Here is a 22,965-nt window from a genome sequence, read left to right as displayed (position 1 = left end):
AGTTAAAGCCTCTGCTTTCGGCTCAGGTCATGATCCCAGGGTTCTGGCATCAAGCCCCACATCAGGCTCTCTGCTCAGCAGGGAGCCTGCTTTCCTTCCTCTTTCTCTGCCTGCCTCTCTGCCTACTTGTGATCTGTCTGTCAAATAAATAAATAAAATCTTTAAAAAAAAATCCACATAATTATAACCATATCATAGCTACAAAAGTGTGTTCTTTTCTCAGTGAATATTATAATCATATTTCTATTCTCTTTTTCAGATTTTCTTTAATAGCAAAAAATAACAAAATTACTGAAATAAAAATCATAGCAATCATTTGCCTTTCTTTAATACTATCTTCCATCATTCTCAATTGCCAAAATAGGATTCTAGCATCTAGATTACTATAATTCATGCGATCACTCCCATCTCAGCATTTAGCTTATTTTCAGTTTTTACTACTTTAAATAATGCAATGGAAAGTTTTCCAGATATGGTTTTGCCCACATTTTAAATTGTTTCTTTAGGCTATATTTTTAGGGGTGGAATTTCTGGGTCTAACAATGAATATTTTTAAGGCTCTTGATACATACCAGAAAAAAAGTGTTTTGGATAGCATATTTATGTAATGCATATGCCAAAAGAATTCATATCACTTAACAAACAGTTAACAGGTTATAGAAATCAACTATGGAAGAGTTAGACGGTGGTTAAAGACCAGACATAGAACAGGTCTTTATTTGGTACACAAGAAGCACTTGCTAGACAGTGGTCACACCCTGTCATTGCCATGGTTTTTCCTCTGGGTATTAAAAAATTATTAATCTCTTGTTTTTGGATTAGCTGTTTTGGTGAGTGTAGTCAGATAGAAATACAAGTTTTACATATTTTCTAAATTGTATCAGTTCAAAGAAAATAAATGCAGAGTGATAATTTTGTGATACTTAATTCAAATGTTAGGTAATATAATTGTCTTCCTTCTACTCTTGTTGAGTGGCAGGCTATCAAAATAAAATTCAAATGACACTATAAGTCAAAATAAGATTAGATGGTATCATCATTTGTGGAAAATGGGTAATACTTTTTTATCAACATACGCAAAAATTGGGAAATGGGGTAAAGGAGAAATTTGGAGATAAACAAATTAATGTAAGACTTATGCTATGAGTAAGACCTAATCTCGTATTAATATTTGGAACATTTTCTAACAAAAAGAAAAACACTGTTTTCTTTTAATAAACATTTTGCGACTGATATATTTAAATTTGTCATATTATAAAATATACTCTATTACTATGAAAAATTTAAACTTTTACAGTAAAGATTTAAAACATCTGAAGACATAGAGGTGCTCAGCTTTGGTGTTCAGAGTTCAAATAAGAACATTGTTAACCTCACCACATATATATTTTTATATTGTTCCTAAGAACAGATTGACTGAATAAAGTGTCATCTTCTGTGTGGGCTGTATGAGATGACTCTTCATAGAAGCATACCCAGCGTGAACTTTTATGGAAAAAAGAAAGGGGGAGTAGATTTTACTGGTGAATGGAAAATGTAACGAGAGAGAAATGTAGAATTATTTTTCTTTTGAGTTTTTCATCATTTCCTCCAGGATGTTTGGTTATCATTTTACCCTACCCCAGATGAAACACTTCCCTTTAAAACCGAAAAGACTCTATCTTGTAATTTTAAAAATTATTCACAGAACGCAGCTCCCCTAGAGGCAATGTCTGACCCCATACCTAAAGGGAAGGTAGGAGCTGGGGATCTTGGAAACCTTAGTTAAGTTCTGAGGCTCACATGACTCCCCCAGGCTCACCCTGAGAGGCAGATCCCTGGGCAGACACCATGAACCTCTAGTAGGAGGTGCCGCCCACTGGGTGTTCTAGCCCAGCTGCTGCTCTGCTGACCTCATGGAGGAGAAGGGAAGGCTGAGAGATCTGTGAAGCAGCCATCAGAGTCTCTATTTCCCACATAAGGACACCAGTGTTTAAGAAGCCCAGGTTCTGATAGCTATCAGCTTTCTAAAACCCAACCAAATCTCTTAATTCCAAATCTTGTCTCTTTCTACCAAACCACATTGAATCAGTAGATTGAGTAAAGAAGATTGCCCTCATCATTGGCTGGCATCATGCAATTTATTCAGGGCCCTAATAGAACAAAAAGGTGGAAAGGAAGGGTGAGCTCTCTCTCTGTCTATATCCATTTTTCTTATCTTGAGTTGGGATGGTCATCTTCTATTGCCCTCCTGGTTCTGGGCCCTCAGGGTCCAGGTCCACCAGCAGTCCTCCAGTTCTCACGTGTAACTGGAGTTACACCATCAGCTACACTGATTTCCAGGCATTTGGACAGAGAATGGGTTATACACTGCTCCCCTGGTTCTCTAGAGGGCAGAATGTGGCACTTCTCAGCTTCCATAATGGTGGGAGCCAATTCCTGTAATAGATCTCTTCTTATATACAGGTATCCCTGCTTTTCAAAAGTTTGCTTTGTGCCTCTTGCTTTTACAAAAGACCTAGTTAGTACCTGTTTTTGCTAACAGAAAGGAATCTGAAGAAGATCTTGCCTTGGGCATTTATCTATGCAAAAATTAACCATGCTAGAATCTTAAGATTTATGTGTAGTTGGGGGATATTGGAAGGGGAGGTGAACAATGAGAGAATGTGGATTCTGAAAAACAATCTGAAGGGTTTGAAGAGGTGGGGGGGTGGGAGGTTGGGGGAACCAGGTGGTGGGTATTAGAGAGGGCACGGATTGCATGGAGCACTGGGTGTGGTACAAAAACAATGAATACTGTTATGTTGAAAATAAATTTAAAAAAATGATTAAAAAAAGATTTATGTGCTTTTGTTTGTATATAATTTATACATACAGTAAAATTTTATTTAAAAAAAAAGAATAAAGCACCAAAGACTTTATTTCTAGGGTTGTTTAAGAGGATATGAAAAAAGGCTAAAAAGCGAAAATTGTATTCAACATATCTTACATCAAGCACTTACAGAGGCTAAGCACACCCTGAGGAGTAAGAGTGGTCCCACCAAGCTCCTTGCTCAGGAGCTGCACTCAGCATCTCAGCATCAAGTTGCCATAGCTGTTTGGTTGTTGTTGTTCATGACTTATTTATTTTAAAGAGAGAGAAAGGGCACGAGTGGGAGGAGCAGAGGGAGAGGAAGAGACAATCTCAAGGCGACTCCCTGCTTAGCCCAGAGCCTGTTGCAGAACTCGATCTCACAAACCCCAAGATCACAACCTGAGCCAAAACCAAGAGTCAGAAACTTCACTGACTGAGCCACCCAGGTGTCCCAAGTTGCCATAGCTTCAAGCAGTGTCTGTGAGCATCTGTGCTTTATCTGGACTTATTTTGTTTATCTGTTAGCAAGATGTCTCCTAAGGTATTAGAAAAGCCTAAGAGAGGTTATTTTGGGGTCTGGGAACACTCAAAAAATGTTCAATATAAATGAATGGTAATCACTTTTTTGCTTTATACCATCTCAGCTTACAAAAGGTTTCATATGAATGTTATACTTCAGGATAGTGGGAGAAACCTGTATGTCTCTAAATATCCTATTGATCCTGCTTCTCTGGAGAACCCTGACTAATACAACCGGTTGACCCGTTGCAGTTTGTGCTACAGATCTGAGACTTAAGGAATACGAAGCAAGGCTTAGGATTTTGGAGCATCAAAATATTCTGCTGGTTGCAGAAGGATGTGATCTACTTTTTCCATAGAGATATTTTTGCGTCTGCTTTGGGAAGTATTTTGCAGTTTGGATTGTAGGAAGGCATCAATTTCAGCATATTCCATACTTCTCTTACCAAAACTTAATGTTTTTGCTAGGATTCTCTGAGGAAGGAGTCAGAGAGGGTAGATGGACAATTTCTTTCTTTCTTTCTTTCTTTCTTTCTTTCTTTCTTTCTTTCTTTCTTTCTTTCTTTCTTTCTTTTTCTCTCTTTCTCTCTTTCCCTCTCTTTCTCCCCCCTTCCCTCTCTCTCTCTTTCTTTAATTTTCTCTTTCTTTCTTAATTTCTAAATTGCGATTAATACTATTAACTATTTTTGGTACCAAGATCAGATACAGTTTTCCCTGGGGTCCTAAAAAAATGGTTATTGTGATAGAAATAAATACCATTTTCAGATATCCTTAAAATAGATGCAACAAAAGTTGCTGTGTCTCATAACACTAGATATACATTGTTGACATCACACAAAAGTACAATTAGGTAAAATATATATGCTTTGGGAAACTATGACACTGCCTAGCAAGGTGCCAGCTGTCTATTGATCTGGTTTAATCCATGGATATGTTTTAGCCTAGATTGTTTGAAAAAAATGCATAAGCTGATGTATACTTTAAATAATCCTCCCTGAAAATTGCTTCTCCCTACTGAGTTTTAAAATAAATATTGGAGGGCGCCTGGGTGGCTCAGTGGGTTAAATCCTCTACCTTCAGCTCGGGTCATGGTCTCAGGGTCCTGGGATCGAGCCCCGCATCAGGGTCCCTGCTCAGCGGGGAGCCTGCTTCTTCCTCTCTCTCTGCCTGCCTCTCTGCCTACTTGTGATCTCACTCTCTGTCAAATAAATAAATAAAATTTAGAAAAAATTAAAAAATTTAAAAAATAAAAAAATAAAATAAATATTGGATGACAAAATGAGATTATACTCCCAGCTAAATCCTGGACTATAGCTGTTCTAAGTTGTCAAAATTCAGACACATATGCCTTAATAGACAATTCAGAGTAGAGTATACCCTATTATGAAAGCTGAGGTATAAAGGACAGCTAGTTGTTTTTTGTTTTTGTTTTTTTTTAATTTTTTTATAAACATATATTTTTATCCCCAGGGGTACCGGTCTGTGAATCGCCAGGTTTACACACTTCACAGCACTCACCATAGCACATACCCTCCCAATGTCCATAATCCCACCCCACCTCTCCCAAACCCCCTCCCCCCATCAACCCTCAGTTTGTTTTGTGAGATTAAGAGTCACTTATGGTTTGTCTCCCTCCCAATCCCATCTTGTTTTCATTTACTCTTCTCCTACCCCCTTAACCCCCCATGTTGCATCTCCTCTCCCTCATATCAGGGAGATCATATGATAGTTGTCTTAAAGGTGTTTCTCACCTACAAGGGAAAACTGAAGTCAGGTGTAAGGTTTTCTCAAGGATATTGTTTTGGGTCTGCATAGCACACAAATGAGACCCTAAAACATTACTGCCATAGAACACGGCCAAAATAATATTCTTCCAATTTTATTATATTTTCATACAGAAAAGCTCAAAGAGTAGTATAATGAACATCCAAATAATTTCAGCTGGATTTAGCATCAATATAATCTTAATATAAAAACATCTTTTGGGCGCCTGGTTGGCTCAGTGGGTTAAAGCCTCTGCCTTTGGCTCAGGTCATGATCCCAGGGTCCTGGGATCGAGCCCCGAATTGGGCTCTCTGCTCGGCAGGGAGTCTGCTTCCCTTCCCCTCTCTCTGCCTGCCTCTCTGCCTACTTGTGATCTCTCTCTGTCAAATAAATAAATAAAATCTTTAAAAAATATATTTTTAAAAATATTAACACCAAATTAAAATCTTAATTAAACATGCCCAGGAGTCACAGCATGCTATATCCTGCCATATCTTATGGGATCAAGTATTTGTGGTGTGCCGTTGGTAATTAAACAAATAACTTATATAACATTATTGTATCATCATAAACCAGTTACAAGGTGAGAAATATCTACCAAGTACCTACGAAATGTAAATTTATTTTGCAAATATCTAACTTTTTGGGCAGTGATTAGTCAAGAGAGTTTTATCAGGAGCTCTGAGTTTGAGATAGTAAGAATTATCTTATCTGCACATAGAATAGTGCTTGCCTTTCAGTTTTGACAACGGAAAGAGTAACCTTACTCATCTATAAAAACCATTTCGTTGCTCAGTTTCTTTCAGATTGAATATAAGTGCTAATAGGGGGCAGCAGAATAGATTGTGCTTGTGTTGAACTTGTGTAGTTGGCTCCATAACCAATTCCTGCCAACAGATCCAAAGGCTGAGAAAGTTCAAAGCAATAAATAGTAGAATGTTGGGAGAGAATAGAAAATTCATATATAAAGTCTGTCTGGGGGGTGCTTGGGTGACTCAGTCGGTTAAGCATCTGCCTTCAGCTCAGATCATGATCCTGGGTCCTAGGATCAAGACCCACACCAGGCTCCTTGCTCCATGGGGAGTCTGTTTCTCCCTCTACCTCTGCTACTCCCCTTGTTTGTGTGTGTGTTCTCTCTCTCTCTCTCAAATAAATAATCTTTTTTAAAAATTAAAAAAAAAAAAAAGTCTGCCTGAGCCCAGCACAGGGCTTGATTCCAGGACTCCAAGATCATGATCTGAGCCAAAGGCAGACACTCAACTGACTGAGCCACTCAGCCACTCCAGTCTGCCTAGTCCTCATGTACTCAACATTAGCTTGATAAACATGGGTTCGATAGTTGCCAGTCAAACTAGTAACTAATTTGTATTGGTTGTTAACTATGAGAGTGAGCCAAGTTCTTTCACCATATCATCTCATGGAATATAACAACCCTTGAGATAGGCACTGTTATTATTATTATTCCTATTTTATGGAAAGTCACACAGTAATTTAATGGCTTTCAAACCTAAGTGATTTTGACATTAAAGCCCAGACTTCTAACTCTTGTTATGCTGTCCCCCTATAGGAAACAAACATACTAAATTGTCTTTTATTCAGTCAGGCTTAAGATGAGATAAATGATGTTATTCTGCTGGGTGTGATCATGCCTGTAGACAGAACAGGTAAATAATACCACTTGTTTATAAGGATCAGAGCTTGTAATTACAGTAATTCTTAAACAACTCTAGAAATAGTCTTGGGTGCTTTATTCTCTTTTATAGACCTTTACTGATGTATAATTTATATACAGTAAAATAGCTTGGTTAATTTTTACATAGATAAACATCTAAGTCAAGATCTAGAAGATTTCCAGCAAATCAGGTACCTCATTGAATTCATATTTTTAAAAGATGTATGTATTTGAGAAAGAAAGAGAGTGTGTTGGGGAAGAGACAGAGGGAGAGGGAGAGAATCCTTAAGCAGACTCCCTGCTGACCTCGAGACCCTGAGACCATGACCTGAGCCAAAATCAAGAGTCAGGTGCTTAACTGGGTGAGGCACACAGGCACCCTGAATTCATATTTTTTAACAGCTGCTTCAAGTGGAAGACCATTACTGAATCCAGTTAGAAACTGGCTTGTGAGCTACAAAAATCCAGGCCATTGACTATGGTTTGTAGAGTCAGGTACAATGAGCCTCCCGTGAGCCAACTCACATCTGGGCTACAACTCCATCATCTTGCCTCAGAGATTATGCTTAAATTGCCAAATCTAAGGGCCTAAAACACTTTCCCCCACATGTTCACAGAAAAGGAGGTTTTATTTGTGTGCATGTGTGTGTGTGTGTGTGTGTGTTGTGGGTAATATCAAACATACATAGAGAGAATAGTAAAATGTACCCTCTGTACTCACCATGGGCTTCAATAGTAAATTTATAGCCAGTCTTAAACATACCTCCCCACCCACTGCTCCCCTTCTTCACCTGACTATTTTGAAGTAAATCCCAAATATCATACCATTTCTTCTGTAAATATTTCAGGAAGCATCTATAAAGAATAAGGACACTTATTAGCAATAGCTGTTGAGGCAAAGAGAAATTATAGAAGATCTTTACTTTTATAGTGGGGTTAGGTGGTTATTCCAGATTTAGTTTTGGGTTTTTTGTTTGTTTGTTTGTTTGTTTGTTTGTTTTTATTTTTTTTTATCATCACTAAGCCTACTAAGATTTTGTTGGCTATCTTCTAGTCCTTGACAAATCAGGTCTAGGAAGGTGATACCTTTATTTCTGGGGAACACTGGTTATGAGTTTTCTACAGCCAAAGCAGTTTATTTAAAATTCAGCTAATAATCATCAATGGAACAGAATAAAGAGCCCAGAAATATACCCACAATTATATGGTCAATTAATTTTCACAAAGGAGGCAAGAATATGTAATGGTAACAAGTTTCATCAACAAAGGGTATTGGAAAAATTGGATGGCTACATGCAAAAGAATGAAACTGGACCACTTTCTTACACCATGCACAAAATAAACTCAAAATGGATTAAGGACCTAAATGTGAGACCTGAAACTATAAAAATCCTGGAAGAGAACACAGGCAGTAATTTCTCTGATATTGGCCATAGCTGCTTTTTTCTAGATATGTCTCCTGAGGCAAGGGAAACAAAAGCAAAAATAAACTATTGGGACTACATAAAGATAAAAAAAAAACTTCTGCACAGCAAAGTAAACAGTCACTAATAGACAACCTACTGAATAGAAGATATTTGCACATGACATATCTGATAAAGGGGTTGTATCCAGAATATATAAAGAACTTATACAACTCAGAATCCAAAAAACAAATAATCCAATTAAAAAATGGACAGAAGACATGAACAGACATTTCTCCAAAGAAGACATCCCCAGATGGCCAACAACAGATACATGAAAAGATGCTCAACATCACTCATCAGCAAGGAAATGCAAATCAAAAGTACAATGAGGTATCATCTCATATCTGTCAGAATGACTAAAATAAAAAACACAAGAAACTAGTGCTGGTGAGGATGTGGAGAAAAAGTAACCCTCATACACTCTTAGTGGGAATGCAAACTGGTGCAGCCACTGTGGAAAAACAGTATAGAGATTCCTCAAAAAGATTAAAATTAGGACTACCTTAAGATCCAGTAATTCCACTACTGGTTACTTACCCAAAGAATATAAAACCACTAATTGGAAAAGATACAGGCACCCCAATGTTTATTTCAATAGCCAAATTATGGAAGCAGCCCAAGTGTTCATTAATATTTCAATGGATAAGGTTGTGGTATACATCTATACAATGGAATATTACTCAGCCACAAAAAAGAATGAAATCTTGCCATTTGCAACAAGATGGATGGAGCCAGAGAGTACAATGCTATGTGAAGTAAGTTCAGTCAGAGAAAGACAAATACCATATAATCTCACTGATATATAGAATTTATTTTTAAAAGATTTTATTTATGTATTTGACAGAGACAGACACAGTGTGAGAGGGAACACAAGCAGGGGGAGTGAGAGAAGGAGAAGCAGGCTTCCTGCTGAGCAGGGAGCCCGAGGCCGGTCTTGATCCCAGGACCCTGGAATCATGCCCTGAGCTGAAGGCAGATGCTTAACAACTATGCCACCCAGGCACCCCTGATATACGGAATTTAAAAAACAAATGAAAAGAGACAAATTTTTAAAAAAGACTATTTTTTTTAAAAAGTAGGCTCCATGCCCAACATAGGGCTTGAACTCACAACCCTGAGATCAAGCATCACTTGTTGTACCAACTGAGCCAGCCAGGTGCCCCACAAAAAAGCAGACTCTTAACTTTAGAGAACAGACTGATGGTTGTCAGAGGGGAGGTAGGTGGAGCGATGGGGAAACAGATGAAGGAGATTAAGAGTACACTTATGGTGATGAGTGCTGAATAATCTATAGAATTGTTGAATCACTATACTGTATACCTGAAACTAATATAACACTGTATGTTAACTATATTAGAATTAAAATTCAAAAATAAAAAGTAAAATTCAGCTAATGGGAATCACTAGGTATTTGAAAGCTCTTGGCCACCTTACTCTCAGTGCTTTGGCCACCTTAGTAAAATGCCTCAGTATCACAGCTCTAGGACAAGGATGTTTTTCATTAAGCCAGAGAAAAGGTAACTCTATGTATAATCTGGAGTATTGTTCTAAGGGTGGTTAGAAGCATAATAGTGTTAATATATGTTATAACTATGGTCTATGAAGCTATCTCTCAGATTAGAGAGGGAAATTTCCCTCAAATATGTTTAATACCACAAGCTTTCATTTATAATGAATATGTCTTCAGTTTTAAATTAGCTGATCTGTTTCCAAAAGTATGTATTTATTTTCAAAAGAAATAAATATTTCTTCCTTTGAAAAAAAAGATTTTATTTATTTGACAGACAGAGGTCACAAGTAGGCAGAGAGGCAGGCAGAGAGAGAGAGAGAGGAGGAAGCAGGCTCCCCACTGAGCAGAGAGCCTGATGAGGGCCTTGATTCCAGGACCCTGGGATCATGACCTGAGCCAAAGGCAGAGGCTTTAACCCACTGAGCCACCCAGGTGCCCCTATTTCTTCCTTTTTTAATACTTTATTTATTTGAGAGAGAGAGAGAGAATGAACAGGAGGAGGGGCAGAGGGAGAGGGAGAAGCAGAGTCCCTACTGAACAGGGAGCCTGACTCGGGGCTCTATTCCAGGACCTTGGGATCATGACCTGAGCCTACTGAGCCACCCTGGTGCCTGAAAAAATAATCATTCTTTTATATTACGAATGGAAATGTTAATTTGTGGAGGGTAATTGACATAATGTATCACAAAAAAGTATTCAAAATATCTAGGAATTCAGTTTTTAAAAAAGATTTTATTTATTTATTTGACAGAGAGAGAGAACACAGTTAGGCAGAGAGGCAGGCAGAGAGAGGGGGAAGCAGGTTCTCTGCTGAGCCTGATGCAGGGCTCAATCCCAGGACCCTGAAATTATGACCTGAGTCCAAGGCAGAGGCTTAACCCACTGAGCCACCCAGGTGCCCCGGAATTCAGTTTTTAGTAATATACCATAAAGAAATAATGATGTGTGTTATAAGTTACTTTAAGCAGTTCCATGGCAATAATAGGAACTAATAATAACATGCCCAACAATAAAACATTGGCTAAATAAATTTAAGATTGTTTCAGCCATTAAAATATGTAAAAAAAAAAGTTGTTAAAAAATCGTCACATAACAATGTATACATATATCCCAAATTTTCAAAAATGACTCACTAACTAAGAAAACCAAGAGAGAAAAAGACAGGCAAATTAGAGGATAAATCCAGGAGCCCCAGCATCTCACTAATAGAATGAGAAGGAAAATTATTATAGAAATAAGTTTGGATAAACAAGAAATGTTTCCAAATCTGAAGGACATAAGTCTCTCTATTGAAAGGATCAAGTAAGAGCACAACGCAATGAGTGAAAAAAAAAAAAAAAAACAACAAACCCTATACCAAAGGACAGCATTGTGAAAGAATGCAAAGACATTGGGGGACATTGGGCAGTCTCTGCCAAACTGCCCAAACTGTCAATCACATAGAATAAAAATATTTTCAGGCTAGCAACATCACATTTAACTCCATGCACCTTCCTTGGGATATAACTAGAGGATGTAGTATAATTTATCTACAATTTGGGATTGATGACAAAGATAAGAAAAATTGCATCTCTTATTAGCTATATAACCTTGGGCAAGTGACTTTGGCTCTTTATGCATTAATTTCCTCATCTACAAAGTGAATTACACTATTGTGATGATTAAATGGTTTAACATAGAAAAAGTACTTAGCTAAATGCAGTGTGGTATCCTGAATTAGATCCTGGAATAGAGAAAAAGGGTATCTGTGGAAAAACTGGTGGGATCTAAAAGCCTACAGTTCAGTTAAAACTATCATACCATTAATAATCTCTTATTTTGACAGATGCACAATATTTATGTTAGACATTACATGAAGGTGGGTAAAGATTATAGGGGAACTCTCTGTACTATCTTTACAACTTTTCTGTAAATCTAAATTATTTCAAAATAAAGGTTTAGATTTTTTAAAAAGTACTCTACCCCTACCTCATATGGTATACAAAATGGATCATCAATCTAAATTTAAGAGCTAAACTCTCAAACTCCTGGAAGAAAATATAAGGACCTTGAATTAGGCAATAGCTTCTAAAGTATGACAGCAAAAGTATAAGCAACCAAAGGAAAATAGACAAAATGGATTTCATCAATACTAAACACTTTTGTGCTTCAAAGGATACCATTTGGAAAGTGAAAAGACAGTTATGGGCTAGGAGACAATATTTGCAAATCAAAACATGAGAAGGGACTTGCATATGCAGAATAAAGAATCTTACAACTCAACAAGAACAAAAAACCCAAACCCAATTTAAAAATGCATAAGGGCTTTGAATAGACATTTCTAAAAAAATGATAAGGGTTGGTATCCAAGATCTATAAAGATCTTATCAAATTCAACACCCAAAAAATAAATAATCCAGTCAAGAAATGGACAGAAGACATGAACAGATAATTCTCCAAAGAAGACATACACATGGCTAACAGACACATGAAAAAATGTTCAACATTACTAGCCATCAGGGAAATGCAAAACAAAATCACAATGAGATACCACCTTACATGAGTTAGAATGGAAAAATTAACAAGATAGGAAACAACAAATATTGGAGAGGAGGTGGAGAAGGGGGAACTCTCTTACACTTTTGGTGGGAAAGCAAGCTGGTGTAGCCACTCTGGAAAACAGTACGGAGGTTCCTCGAGACGTTAAAAATAGAGCTACCCTATGACCCAGCAATTGCTTTATTAGGTATTTATCCCAAAGATACAGATGTAGTGAAAAGAAGGTGCACATGCATCCCAGTGTTCATAGGATCAATGTCCACAATAGCCAAACTGTGGAAGGAGCCAAGATGTCCTTCAACAGATGAATGGATAAATAAGATGCGGTTCATATATACATTGGAATATTATTCAGCCATTAGAAAGAATGAATACCCACCATTTGTGTCAACATGGATGAGACTAGAGGGGATTATGTTGAGCGAAATAAGTCAAGCAGAGAAAGACAATTATCATATGGTTTCACTCATATATAGAACCCGAGGAATAGCACGGAAGACCACAGGGGAAAGGAAGGACAATTGAATGGGAAGAAATCAGAATGGGGACAAACTATGAGAGACACTGGACTCCGGAAAACAAAAACAAAAACAAGGGTTATAGAAGGGACGGCGTTGGGGGTAGGGGGTGATGGGTATTAAGGAAGGAATGCATTGTAATGAGCACTGGGTGTTATATGCAAGTAATGAATTGTTGAACACTACATCAAAAACTAATGATGTACTATATATTGGCTAACCAAATATAATAAGAAAAAAATCTAGACTCTTCCCCCCCACACACAAAAAAATATACAAAGAGTCATTAAGCACATGAAAAGATGCTCAACATCATTAGTCATCAGGGAAATGCAAATCAAAACCACTATGAGCTACCACTTCACACCTAGTAGGATGCCTAAAATAAAAAGGACAGACAATAATAAGTGTTGATGAAGGTATAGAGAAATTGGAATCTTCATACTTGTTTGTGGGATTGTAAAATACTGCAGACACTTGAAACAATCTGTAGTTCTTCAAAATATTACCAAAAAACAGTTACCATATGACCCAGAAATTCCACTTTTAAGTATGTACCCAAGAGAATTGAAAAACCTACATCTACACAGCGGTAGCATCATTCATGATAGCAAAGAATAGTAACAACCTCAATGTTTATCGAGTGATGAAGGGATAAACAAAATGTAGTGTACCCATACACGGGAATGTTGCGGTGGAGGCGAGGAAGGAGGCACTGACATATGCTACAACATGAATGAGTCGCAAAAACATTATGCTAAGTGAATCCCACACAAAAGGTAATCTATGCTTTCATTCCATGTATATGAGATGTCTCAAACAGACAAATCTATAGAAACAAAGTAGACCAGTAATTGCCTAGTAATAGTAGGGACTAGGGTAAGGAGAGAATAGAGGTGACCATTCATGAGTATGGGGTTTCTTTTTGGTGTTATGAAAATATTCTGAAATTGATGTGAATATTCTGAAACTGGTGTGAGCCATTGTCATTAGTGATTGAATAACTGTATATATACTAAAAATTATGTAACTTTATACTTCAAAGGGCCCAATGATTTGGTGTGTGGCTTATGATAAAATTGTTTTTTAAAAAAATGTATTTAGAATAGTTAACAAATTAAGTACCATGTTTCCAAATATTCACCGCTTCTCTCTGGGGGAGTCTGGATCATGTGACTTACCTCAGCCAATGAAATATGGCTGGAAGTGAAGTGTATCACTTCCTGGCAAAAGTTTTGGGAGCATGTTGTTTACCATATCACTCTTCCTTCAGCCATAACAATCAGCAATGTTCAAAATAGAACTGGCTTCACCAGCTGGGGTCCTAGAGTAAAAACAGTGGAGAGAAGAGCAGTGGGCAACTTTTGATGGACATGGGGCATGAATGAGAAAAGATGCTGTAAGCCACTGAGATTTTAGGATATGCAGTAAGAACAACAAAAACAACAAAAAGAACAACTGGTATTATTACCACTACTGGCAGAGATAGGAAACAGACGGTCAGGCCAGTTCTTCAAACAACACATTTATGTGGAAATACCCTGTTGACAGTGGGAATACAGAACTGAAAGGCAATGGGGAAGTCAAGGCAGAAGAAGGAACATTCAAATCAATAACCATTTTCTGAAGGGCTTGTATCCATTGGTTCTGGGGATTCAGAGATGTGATGCACAATCTCTTTTAGTTACCATTGATTGACCGTTTACTCACTTACTACGTGCCTAGTCCTTTTGGGTTTTGGCACATGTGTTGTCTCCTGTCTCACCAAAGAGCAGTTTGGTGATGAACAAGAAGCTTCTCCAATTTTGACCCACAAATAGACAATTCTATTTTAGAGAAATTAGTGAAGCAAATGAAAGGCTGTGGGATACATTTAAAATAGCTACAGATTGTTCAGGGCTGTGAGCCAGACCAAACAGCACCTTCCCACATGCCCCACTTGGCCCTGTGATTACTCAAATCCCAGCATTGGCCCAGGCTGCTGCCCGCCACGAACATAGCTCCAAAGAGCACAACTGGAAGGTAGTTTGCCAGGAAAGGGAAGAGCTGGACTGTACCTGGGAGGGGGGAAATGCATGACATTTTCCTTTATATTTATAAGTTTATGCTTCACATCATGACTCCCCACTGTTTGGTTTTCCACCTCCTCACCTGGCAGTTTGCAGAATGGGCTGGCAGTCAGCCAGGCTGAGGAGGGAGAGAGGAGGGACCTGGCTCAGAGACCTCTTTAGGCTAAGCAGCCTAAGCCAGACTGGAAGCTTATCTAGGAGCACAGAGGCTGCAGAAATGAACATTTATTTATTCACACACCAAAGGTTTTAAACTCTTTGTAAATGGAGCGTGGTTGGTCCAATCCTGAGCTCTGGTGATGGACACAGGGACAGAAGCTGGACCTTGAGACATACAACACAGAAGTGACAATGCAGGGCCGTGGGGAATAGAGGCTGTCTCTTTTCCCCACAGGAAGAGTCAGCCTGGTCAAGGATAGGCAGGTCCCCGCACAGTTGTATCTTGAAGGTAGATGTGCAGCAAACACCAAGAGGGGCACCTGGTCCAGTCATGGGGTGGGAGGGGCAGAGGGGACACCAGAGACCAGAAGGGCCTCTGCCTGAAGAGGAAGAAGAGCCCTTGGCCAGAGAGGAGACTCCAGGTTCAAGGCTTGGTGACTTGACGGGTTGCTGTGCTCCACTCTCTGTGGAGGGCTGTGTGCGGTGGCTGCTGGTCCCACCCCCTGAAGCAGAGGCAAGGAACAGTTAGGGGCTCCCAGGTGCATCTCAACTGCCACAGCATCTTTCAGCCTTGGAGTCTCTCATGTGTACAGTATGCATTTCCTTTTAAAAAAAAATCAGAGAAACATCTTTAAAGCCAACTAGTTTTTTTTCCAACTAGCCCTGATCTCTCCTGTTACTGAGGACAGCCTCAGAGAAGATCCCTCTCAGTCTCTGACAAGTGGCCAGCCCTGGTGAAAAGGGGGGAGGACACAACAGCCGATAGATCTCACCTGGACATGGTAGCCGCTACCTTGTGAGAGTCCATTCAGGAGGATTTACAATGGTTCTCTGGGACCTTGTGAGAGTCCATGCAGGAGGATTTAGAATGGTTCTCTGGGCCTGAAATCTTGCACACTGGTTGAAGAGGCTTCATTTCTAGATACCCGTGGTGAAATCTAGAATGCAGGAGGGATGTGGCCATGCGCTAAAAACAGGAGGTATCAGCACGTAGGTATGAGCAGGCCATTAGATAGGAGATCGTGGGGCACCCCAGGCAGTTGTGAGGAATCACAGGCCCAGCCATGGGGCAAGATGGGGCTTCTGGATGAGTGGGGAGCAGGGGAAGGGGTCCTAAGCTAGACATAACCTTTGAATTCTCATGACATTGTATCTGTGTGTGAGGACAGGAGTTGGTCTGCTTCCTCTTTGGCCTCCTCCTCAGAGCCTGCTGGATGTCTTGTGACAAAGCAGTGTTCAGTAATTAGAGGTCCTGGGAACTAGGTTGGCTGCTTTGGGATTCTGGGGTTTCCACTGACATTTATGTTTCCAAAGATGTTGTTTAGCCCATTTTAATAGTATAAGTAAACAAACTGAGGTAATGTGATTTATTCAACTATTCATTCATTCAACAAACATTTATTGTGGGCTAAAGCACTATTCTGAGTAACTGGGGATAGAGCTTTCAGTCTCGCGTGGGCCAACGAAAACGAATGAAGACGTAAAATGTGTAGGATGTCAGACAGTTGTCAATGCTACAGAGAAAAGTAAGTCGGGAAGAGACCTAAAAACGAATGGTCAGAAAAGGCCTCCTCTGGGGGCGATACCTGAGCAGAAACCAGGAGGAGGTGGGGAGTAAGCCTTTGGGGAACGTGATCAAACACCAGTCCAGGACAGGCACAGCTCTGGATGGGAGTGTAGTATTCAAGAAGCAACAAGGAGGCCATAGAATTATGTGATTTGTCCAGGTTTCATTAACACAAAGCTTGAGTCCCAGTCTAGTGTTAGAAATCTACATCTAAAAAAATTTTTTTTCATGGGCACTGTAAATTTTACAACTATTCTGGTTTTTGTTTTTTCTCCCTTCTATCTTTATTTAAGCGTACTTAATAAGAAGCTGGCTTAAAGTTATTAACATGTCTAATTTTTTTTTTACCATTTTAACAATTTTTAAGTGTACAATTCAGCAGCATTAAATACATTTGATGTTCTGCAACCATCACCACCAAAGTCCATTTTCAGAACTTTTCATTACCCCAAACAGCAGTTCTGAATCAATTAAACAATAACTCCCCTTCGTCCCACACCCCTCTTCCCTCGTAACAGCTACTCTCTGTCTCTCTGAATGTGCTATGCTAGCTGTTTCTTATCAGTGGAACCATATTATGTATTGACCTTATTTTATTTAGCATGTTTTTAAGGTATATCCCCATTGTGGTATGTATTAGAATTTCTTTTTTGGGGCGCCTGGGTGGCTCAGTCAGTTAAGCGTCTGCATTCGGCTCACGTCATGGTCCCAGGATAGAGCCCCGAGTCAGGCTCCCTGCTCAGCGGGGAGTCTGCTTCTCCCTCTCCCTCTCTCCCTGCTTGTGCTCTCTCTCTCAAATGAATAAAATTTAAAAAAAGTTTTTTTATCATTAATATTCCATGGTATGCATGCCGCATTTTACTTACTCATTCACCTGTTACTAATGGTCATGTTGCTTCTATCCTTTGGGTATTGTGAATAATGCTATAATGAACACTCGTGTACAAACATCTGTTTGAATCTTTTCTGAGTATATACCTACAAGTGGAATTGCTGGATCATGTGGTAATTGTTTAACTATTTTGAGGAACTGCCAAAATTTTTCACAATGGCTGCACCATTTTACATTCCCAACAATGCATGAGTTCCAATTTTTCCATATCCTTGCCAACACTTTTTTTTTTAATTGCATCCTAATAAGTGTGACTGGCACCTCATTTTGGTTCAGGTTTTGCTTTTCTTACTGACTATTAGAAAGAGTCAAATTTGCGAACTGTCTTCAATAGATGCATATATTTTTAGCTTTGGCCCTAGGGGGCTCATTATTTCTTGACCCACTTCTAAATTTATACCACAGATTCTCAACAAGGGGTAATTTCCATTCTCAATCTTCCTTACCGGGGACATTGGCAACAACTGAAGATCTTTACAACTATCTATTCACATTTCATGTACCTTTATAAAGTGTCTTCAATCCTTTAGGACCAAAGCAGAATATGTAGTGAACTACTGCTTCTGAAGTCAGCATTATTAACATTGTGATAAAGATGCAGAAAACATAACTTCCTTTTCACAACAGTGTATTCAAATTATATATCTGAATATACTTATTGGCTTCATTGCTAATCACTTCAATGACCTAAACTACAATGTGAGATAAAACTATCGTTATTAATATTTTCAAAAAGTTAGCATGTTCCTGGAGGAAATAGCAAATCTAGATGTCTTGCCTTTCGTTAAACTGAAAAATGTCATGTACCAGGCTCTCTGTCTGGCACTAATTATACATGGGTGGACCAGGTGGATATGGGCCCTTGTACCCACGGAGCACAAACCTCACTAATAAACACGTGGTGTTAGGCCAAGCATTGTTAATAGTGTTTTGATGCCTCCCCCCTTTTAAGTTGAATAGTTTAAGGAAACAGAAATTCTTATAAAATGAAAAACTTTAATAATTGTTTAAAGCAAAGGCACAAGTAAACATTTCAGGTTATCATACAATGTTACAAAAAGAAATTCCAACAGTAAAATGAAAAACATTATAATCTTGCATCTCTATATTATACCTAATTTAGTATTCTATCATCTTTTCTTTGGAGTGAAAAGACAAGATAGGCAGATCAATGGATGTGCTGTAAAAAGTTGGATTATAAATAGCATCCACTCCACTTTTAACCAGTAATTTTAATTTCAGTTTAAAAAACTGGTTTTTTAATGATGGAGCAGCAATAACCTTCAGGCTAAAGCACACTGTTTTAATAAAGTAAATCACTGATTTCATAAAACATTAGCTGCTGACGTCTGGTACTACATGATAAATAAGCTGGCCATGAAAGGACTTTACTGAAATGCAATTCATATATTTATTTTACTTTAAACCTGAAAATGATAGTGTATTATGTAAAAGATAAAGGAGAATATGGAACCAATTCATTTCTTATGATGTTAGAAATAAAATACTTAAAAAGGTCTAGACCTTGTTTTCAAAGGCACTATCCGGAGAGTAACAGGCTGCACGCTCAGAGCTAAGTTTTTGTTTTTGTTTTTCTTAGGTGAGACTTGACATCTCAATTAGTCATCAAACACTGAGTACCTAATATCTATCAATAGAAAGGGCAGAGATTGTGTAATGTGTATCTTTAACCGCTTTTTTCAGGGAGAAAAAAAAAATATTTTACCATTGATTCTTAAAAGGCTGTTGAAATATTGGCTTGATCTAAAAGTTCTGTTTCATCACGTCAATGTGATTTCCATTTTATTCAGATCACCCTGTAGCTTCTACTTTTAGCTTTTCAACCTAGATGGCAACACCACCAGGAAGTAACTATCCTAAGAGAGTACTTTTGTGTGTGTGTGTTATTTATTCACTTATTCCTCCCTGAATATTCTCCAGCTCTAAGTGTTTAACTGAATAACATTTAAATGATACAAAGTAATTGTGTCAGGGATTAAATAAAATCTATCAAGAGGACATTTTCCAATACCTTGTAAATCTTAATTGAAATGTCAAATCAGAGCTTAGTATCCTGTTGCATACTAAAAACCAGGAAGATTCTAAACCCTTCTAGGGAGTATTTGAATCAAAGCTCTTGAATGAGATGATTGTTGTTTCTAGTTTTCCCATTTCCCAAATTACAAGAACATCAATGGGTTACGGTTCACTTACCATGATTCTTTTAACACCTAATTCCTAACCAGGAATAGTACTTAGGAAATTCTCTAAGAATATCTTTCAGATTTAGAATTCAAACATGATTCTAGAAAGATGTTCTTATTTTAAGTCAAATTATAACATCGGCTCATTGACGCATACCTAAAGGCCAACGTGCCTGCTTGAGAGAGCAGTGCTGGGATTCTGGAATTCTTCCCTTTCTCTATTTCCAAAGGTAGAGATGTACTTCCTTTGGCATCAAAGACTTCATCATACAAAACAGCTGGAACATTTTCCATTTAGAATAGTTACGAGGTTAAGATCCACTAGCAAATTTGTCTTCAAAACCATTAGTTCAACACAAAAAGCAAATAGTTTGATCTTCTACTGAGACAAACTTAAGATGCAAACCTGCATTTTAGAGGGTCTGCAGACTTTTTCTCTAAAGTGCCAGACAGTAGATATTGGGGGCGGTTTGTTCCCTATGGTCTCTGTTGTAACTACTCAACTCTGCCATGGTACACGAAAGCAGCCACAGACAATATGTATATGGATAAGCATGGGTAAGCTCCAAGAACATTTTATTTATCAATACTGAATTTCATATGATTTTCATGTGATACGAAATGCTATTTTGATTCCCCCCACACAACTATTTATAAATATTAAAAACTACTCTTAGCTTGTGGGTCATGTAAAAACAAGAAGCTGGCTAGAATAGCCTCATGGCCTGTAGTTGCTGACCCTTGGTCTAGATCACTAGATTTCCTATTGTGGGGGTGAAAGCAATGTGGCCATGACTCATCTCATTTTACCTGGGCATCAACAGCCCCTAGGCTGACAGTAATGAACCCCAAAAGAGAATTCTAAAAGCACCAGACAATTCTAGTAGACGATTCCAGTAGAGCTGCGCAGAGTTTATGAGTGTTAATACATCTATACACAAATACTGATCTATATATATTCAGGAAACACATTTAAATCACATTAATTGAAGAAAAGCAGAGAATTGAGAAATTCACTAGCTGAACCTTTTCAGCTTGGTGTCGGAGAGATCTTGAGTAAAATTTTGGCTTTGCTACTTACTAAACTTGTAACCACAGGTAAATTACTTAACCACTACAATTTGACCTGGTGATATGGACACAACAGGCATCTGGTCAATCTTGTTTCTCAAGCAAATAGCTACAAAGGGCTTCCTGGAAAAGCCTAATCTATCACGTACCATAAAGCCTGACTTTGGGCTTTAGACAAAAAATGATTTCGTCTCTTCTACTCCACTCTGTCATGTAAATTTTTTTTCTGCATGCAACATATTGTGCAAAATTGTACCTCCATATATACTGAATTCTACTTTCCTCTTATCCTTGAAGGCTATTTTTTTTCACAGGCTGCTGATGAAAATGGAAGTGGAAAGGATCCAGTCAACACATGTTTGTTATCTTTACGTCATTTCAGTGTAATTTGGTGTTTCCACCAATTTATCAATGACAGGCATTCAGGTTTCCAGGGAAAAAAGTCTGGATGAGAAAAAGGAAGAACTGGTAGGAAAGAATTCTTATGGCTTTATCTATGGATTAACTAGAGAAGCTGAAGATAATGTTCATAGATTAACCGCAGATATAGTTTTTGTGTATCTTGGACCTCAGTCCATTGCTTAAATTACATTAAGTAGATATTAGCACTAAGTAATATGTGCTATAACCTCTTTAATCATGAAAAATTTATTGTATATACACATGAAGCAAAATACGTCACCAATAGTGTTTTGAACAAGCATTAGTTCACTTATGAATCTGCTAGTGTTGAATGCCAAGCAAAATACTAAAGCTATTAAAATATTAGTGTTTGGTTTTATTTTCAATTTTCTTTTAACCTAGTATTTACAGAAGTCCTGTTAGAATGCTGAAGGCAGTCATTTGCAACATGTACATTCTCCATATAAAATGATTTTCAATGTGGGTGATGTAGATTTATAAATATGTACAAAACCCCCAATTTATTTGTAGTTAACCTACTACTCTGACTAGTAGGCAATACATGGAAGCATCATATGCACATCAAAATTAGAAATTAAAACACAACTTAAAACTTTCAAGACAGATGACTGTTCATTTGTGTTTGTATAATTATATGGGGGGGAAAAAAAGCTTTGTAGTTGGGAGCTTTCAGTGGCCCACTACTAAAGCAGTAATTTTAACTGAAAAACAAAAAACCCCAAAAAACCCAGAAACACACCCCCAACACAAAAACCCAAGATAAATTAGATGTATATCCTGGTCAAATGTTTGTAGACACCTGCCCTGAAAACAAATTGCTAACTATGCAATTTGTTAAATGAGCATGAAATATTGCACTAGAGCAGTTTTGTCTGAAGAAAATTCAATTTTCCATAGTCCTGAACTTCAAAATGTTTCCCACATATAAATTGCATTTTCTAAATAAGAAACATTAATATTCAGTAATACTGTTAGAACCTTATTTTTCCCATTAACCATATACCAGTCTATTTTATGGCAATGGTAGTCAGTGGTGAAGATTTGGCAAAGATAAAAAGGCAGATAAGACTGTAAAATATATATATATGTATGTATATACGTATGTACATATGAAACAAGGATGTTCCAAAAACCCTTAATCATATGATAACTGATCCCTTAAAAAACCCCACAGTCTAGGTCACAGTGATGGTCAGACAGTGGTCGAGTATGACTCTCTTCTTGGGGGCTGCTCCTTTCGAGCCACTCGGTTGCTGTCTCTGGTCTCCAACGCACTGTCTTCTGTTTCGCTTTCACTACCATCTGCCACAGTGGGGTCCAAAGACATCGGGCCAGACTTTCTGTGGAAAGGAAAACCAACGCCACTTTCCCGTAAGGAATCATCCATAAAATCTTCATCAGAGGAATGGAATGATTCATCATCTCCTATTAAATGGTTGACAATGTGGATTCCATCAAAAGGAGGCTGGCCTGAGAAGACCCTCTGGCCTTTTAGGCACCTGAGCTGTCAAAACAAAACCCATGTTAATATACTCAACTGGGGGAAACACACACACCAAGAAAGCAAACATTTCATGTTTTAAAAAGAAGATAACTTACCTTTTATTTTTTTTTGCCATTTGTAGATAAAATAGTAACTACCAATTTTTATATGCCTCCTATGTGTTATGTAATGGACACATAACTTTTTTTTTTTTTAAGATTTTATTTATTTATTTGACACAGAGAGAGAGCGATCACAAGTAGGCAGAGAGGCAAGC

The 22,965-nt window shown here is 38.0% G+C and overlaps 1 protein-coding gene across 5 annotated transcripts in view; it reads right to left on the bottom strand.

Annotated features, from left to right (window-relative positions):
• Positions 1–19,084: 19,084 nt before the first annotated feature.
• Positions 19,085–22,965, bottom strand: part of EVI5 (ecotropic viral integration site 5) — a 187,713-nt gene continuing 183,832 nt past the window's right edge. For 4 of the 5 annotated variants that reach the window (XM_047726159.1, XM_047726161.1, XM_047726162.1 and 1 more), the window contains one exon: positions 19,085–22,709. In XM_047726159.1, coding sequence (XP_047582115.1) covers positions 22,398–22,709 — 312 coding nt within the window. In that variant the 3' untranslated portion in view covers positions 19,085–22,397. The remainder of the gene's footprint in view (positions 22,710–22,965) is intronic. The other variant, XM_047726158.1, reaches the window with a different exon arrangement.

The sequence above is a fragment of the Lutra lutra genome, chromosome 4 (genome assembly GCF_902655055.1).
Source record: "Lutra lutra chromosome 4, mLutLut1.2, whole genome shotgun sequence".
Taxonomy (NCBI): domain Eukaryota; kingdom Metazoa; phylum Chordata; class Mammalia; order Carnivora; family Mustelidae; genus Lutra; species Lutra lutra.
This window is presented reverse-complemented; position numbering and strand designations above follow the sequence as displayed.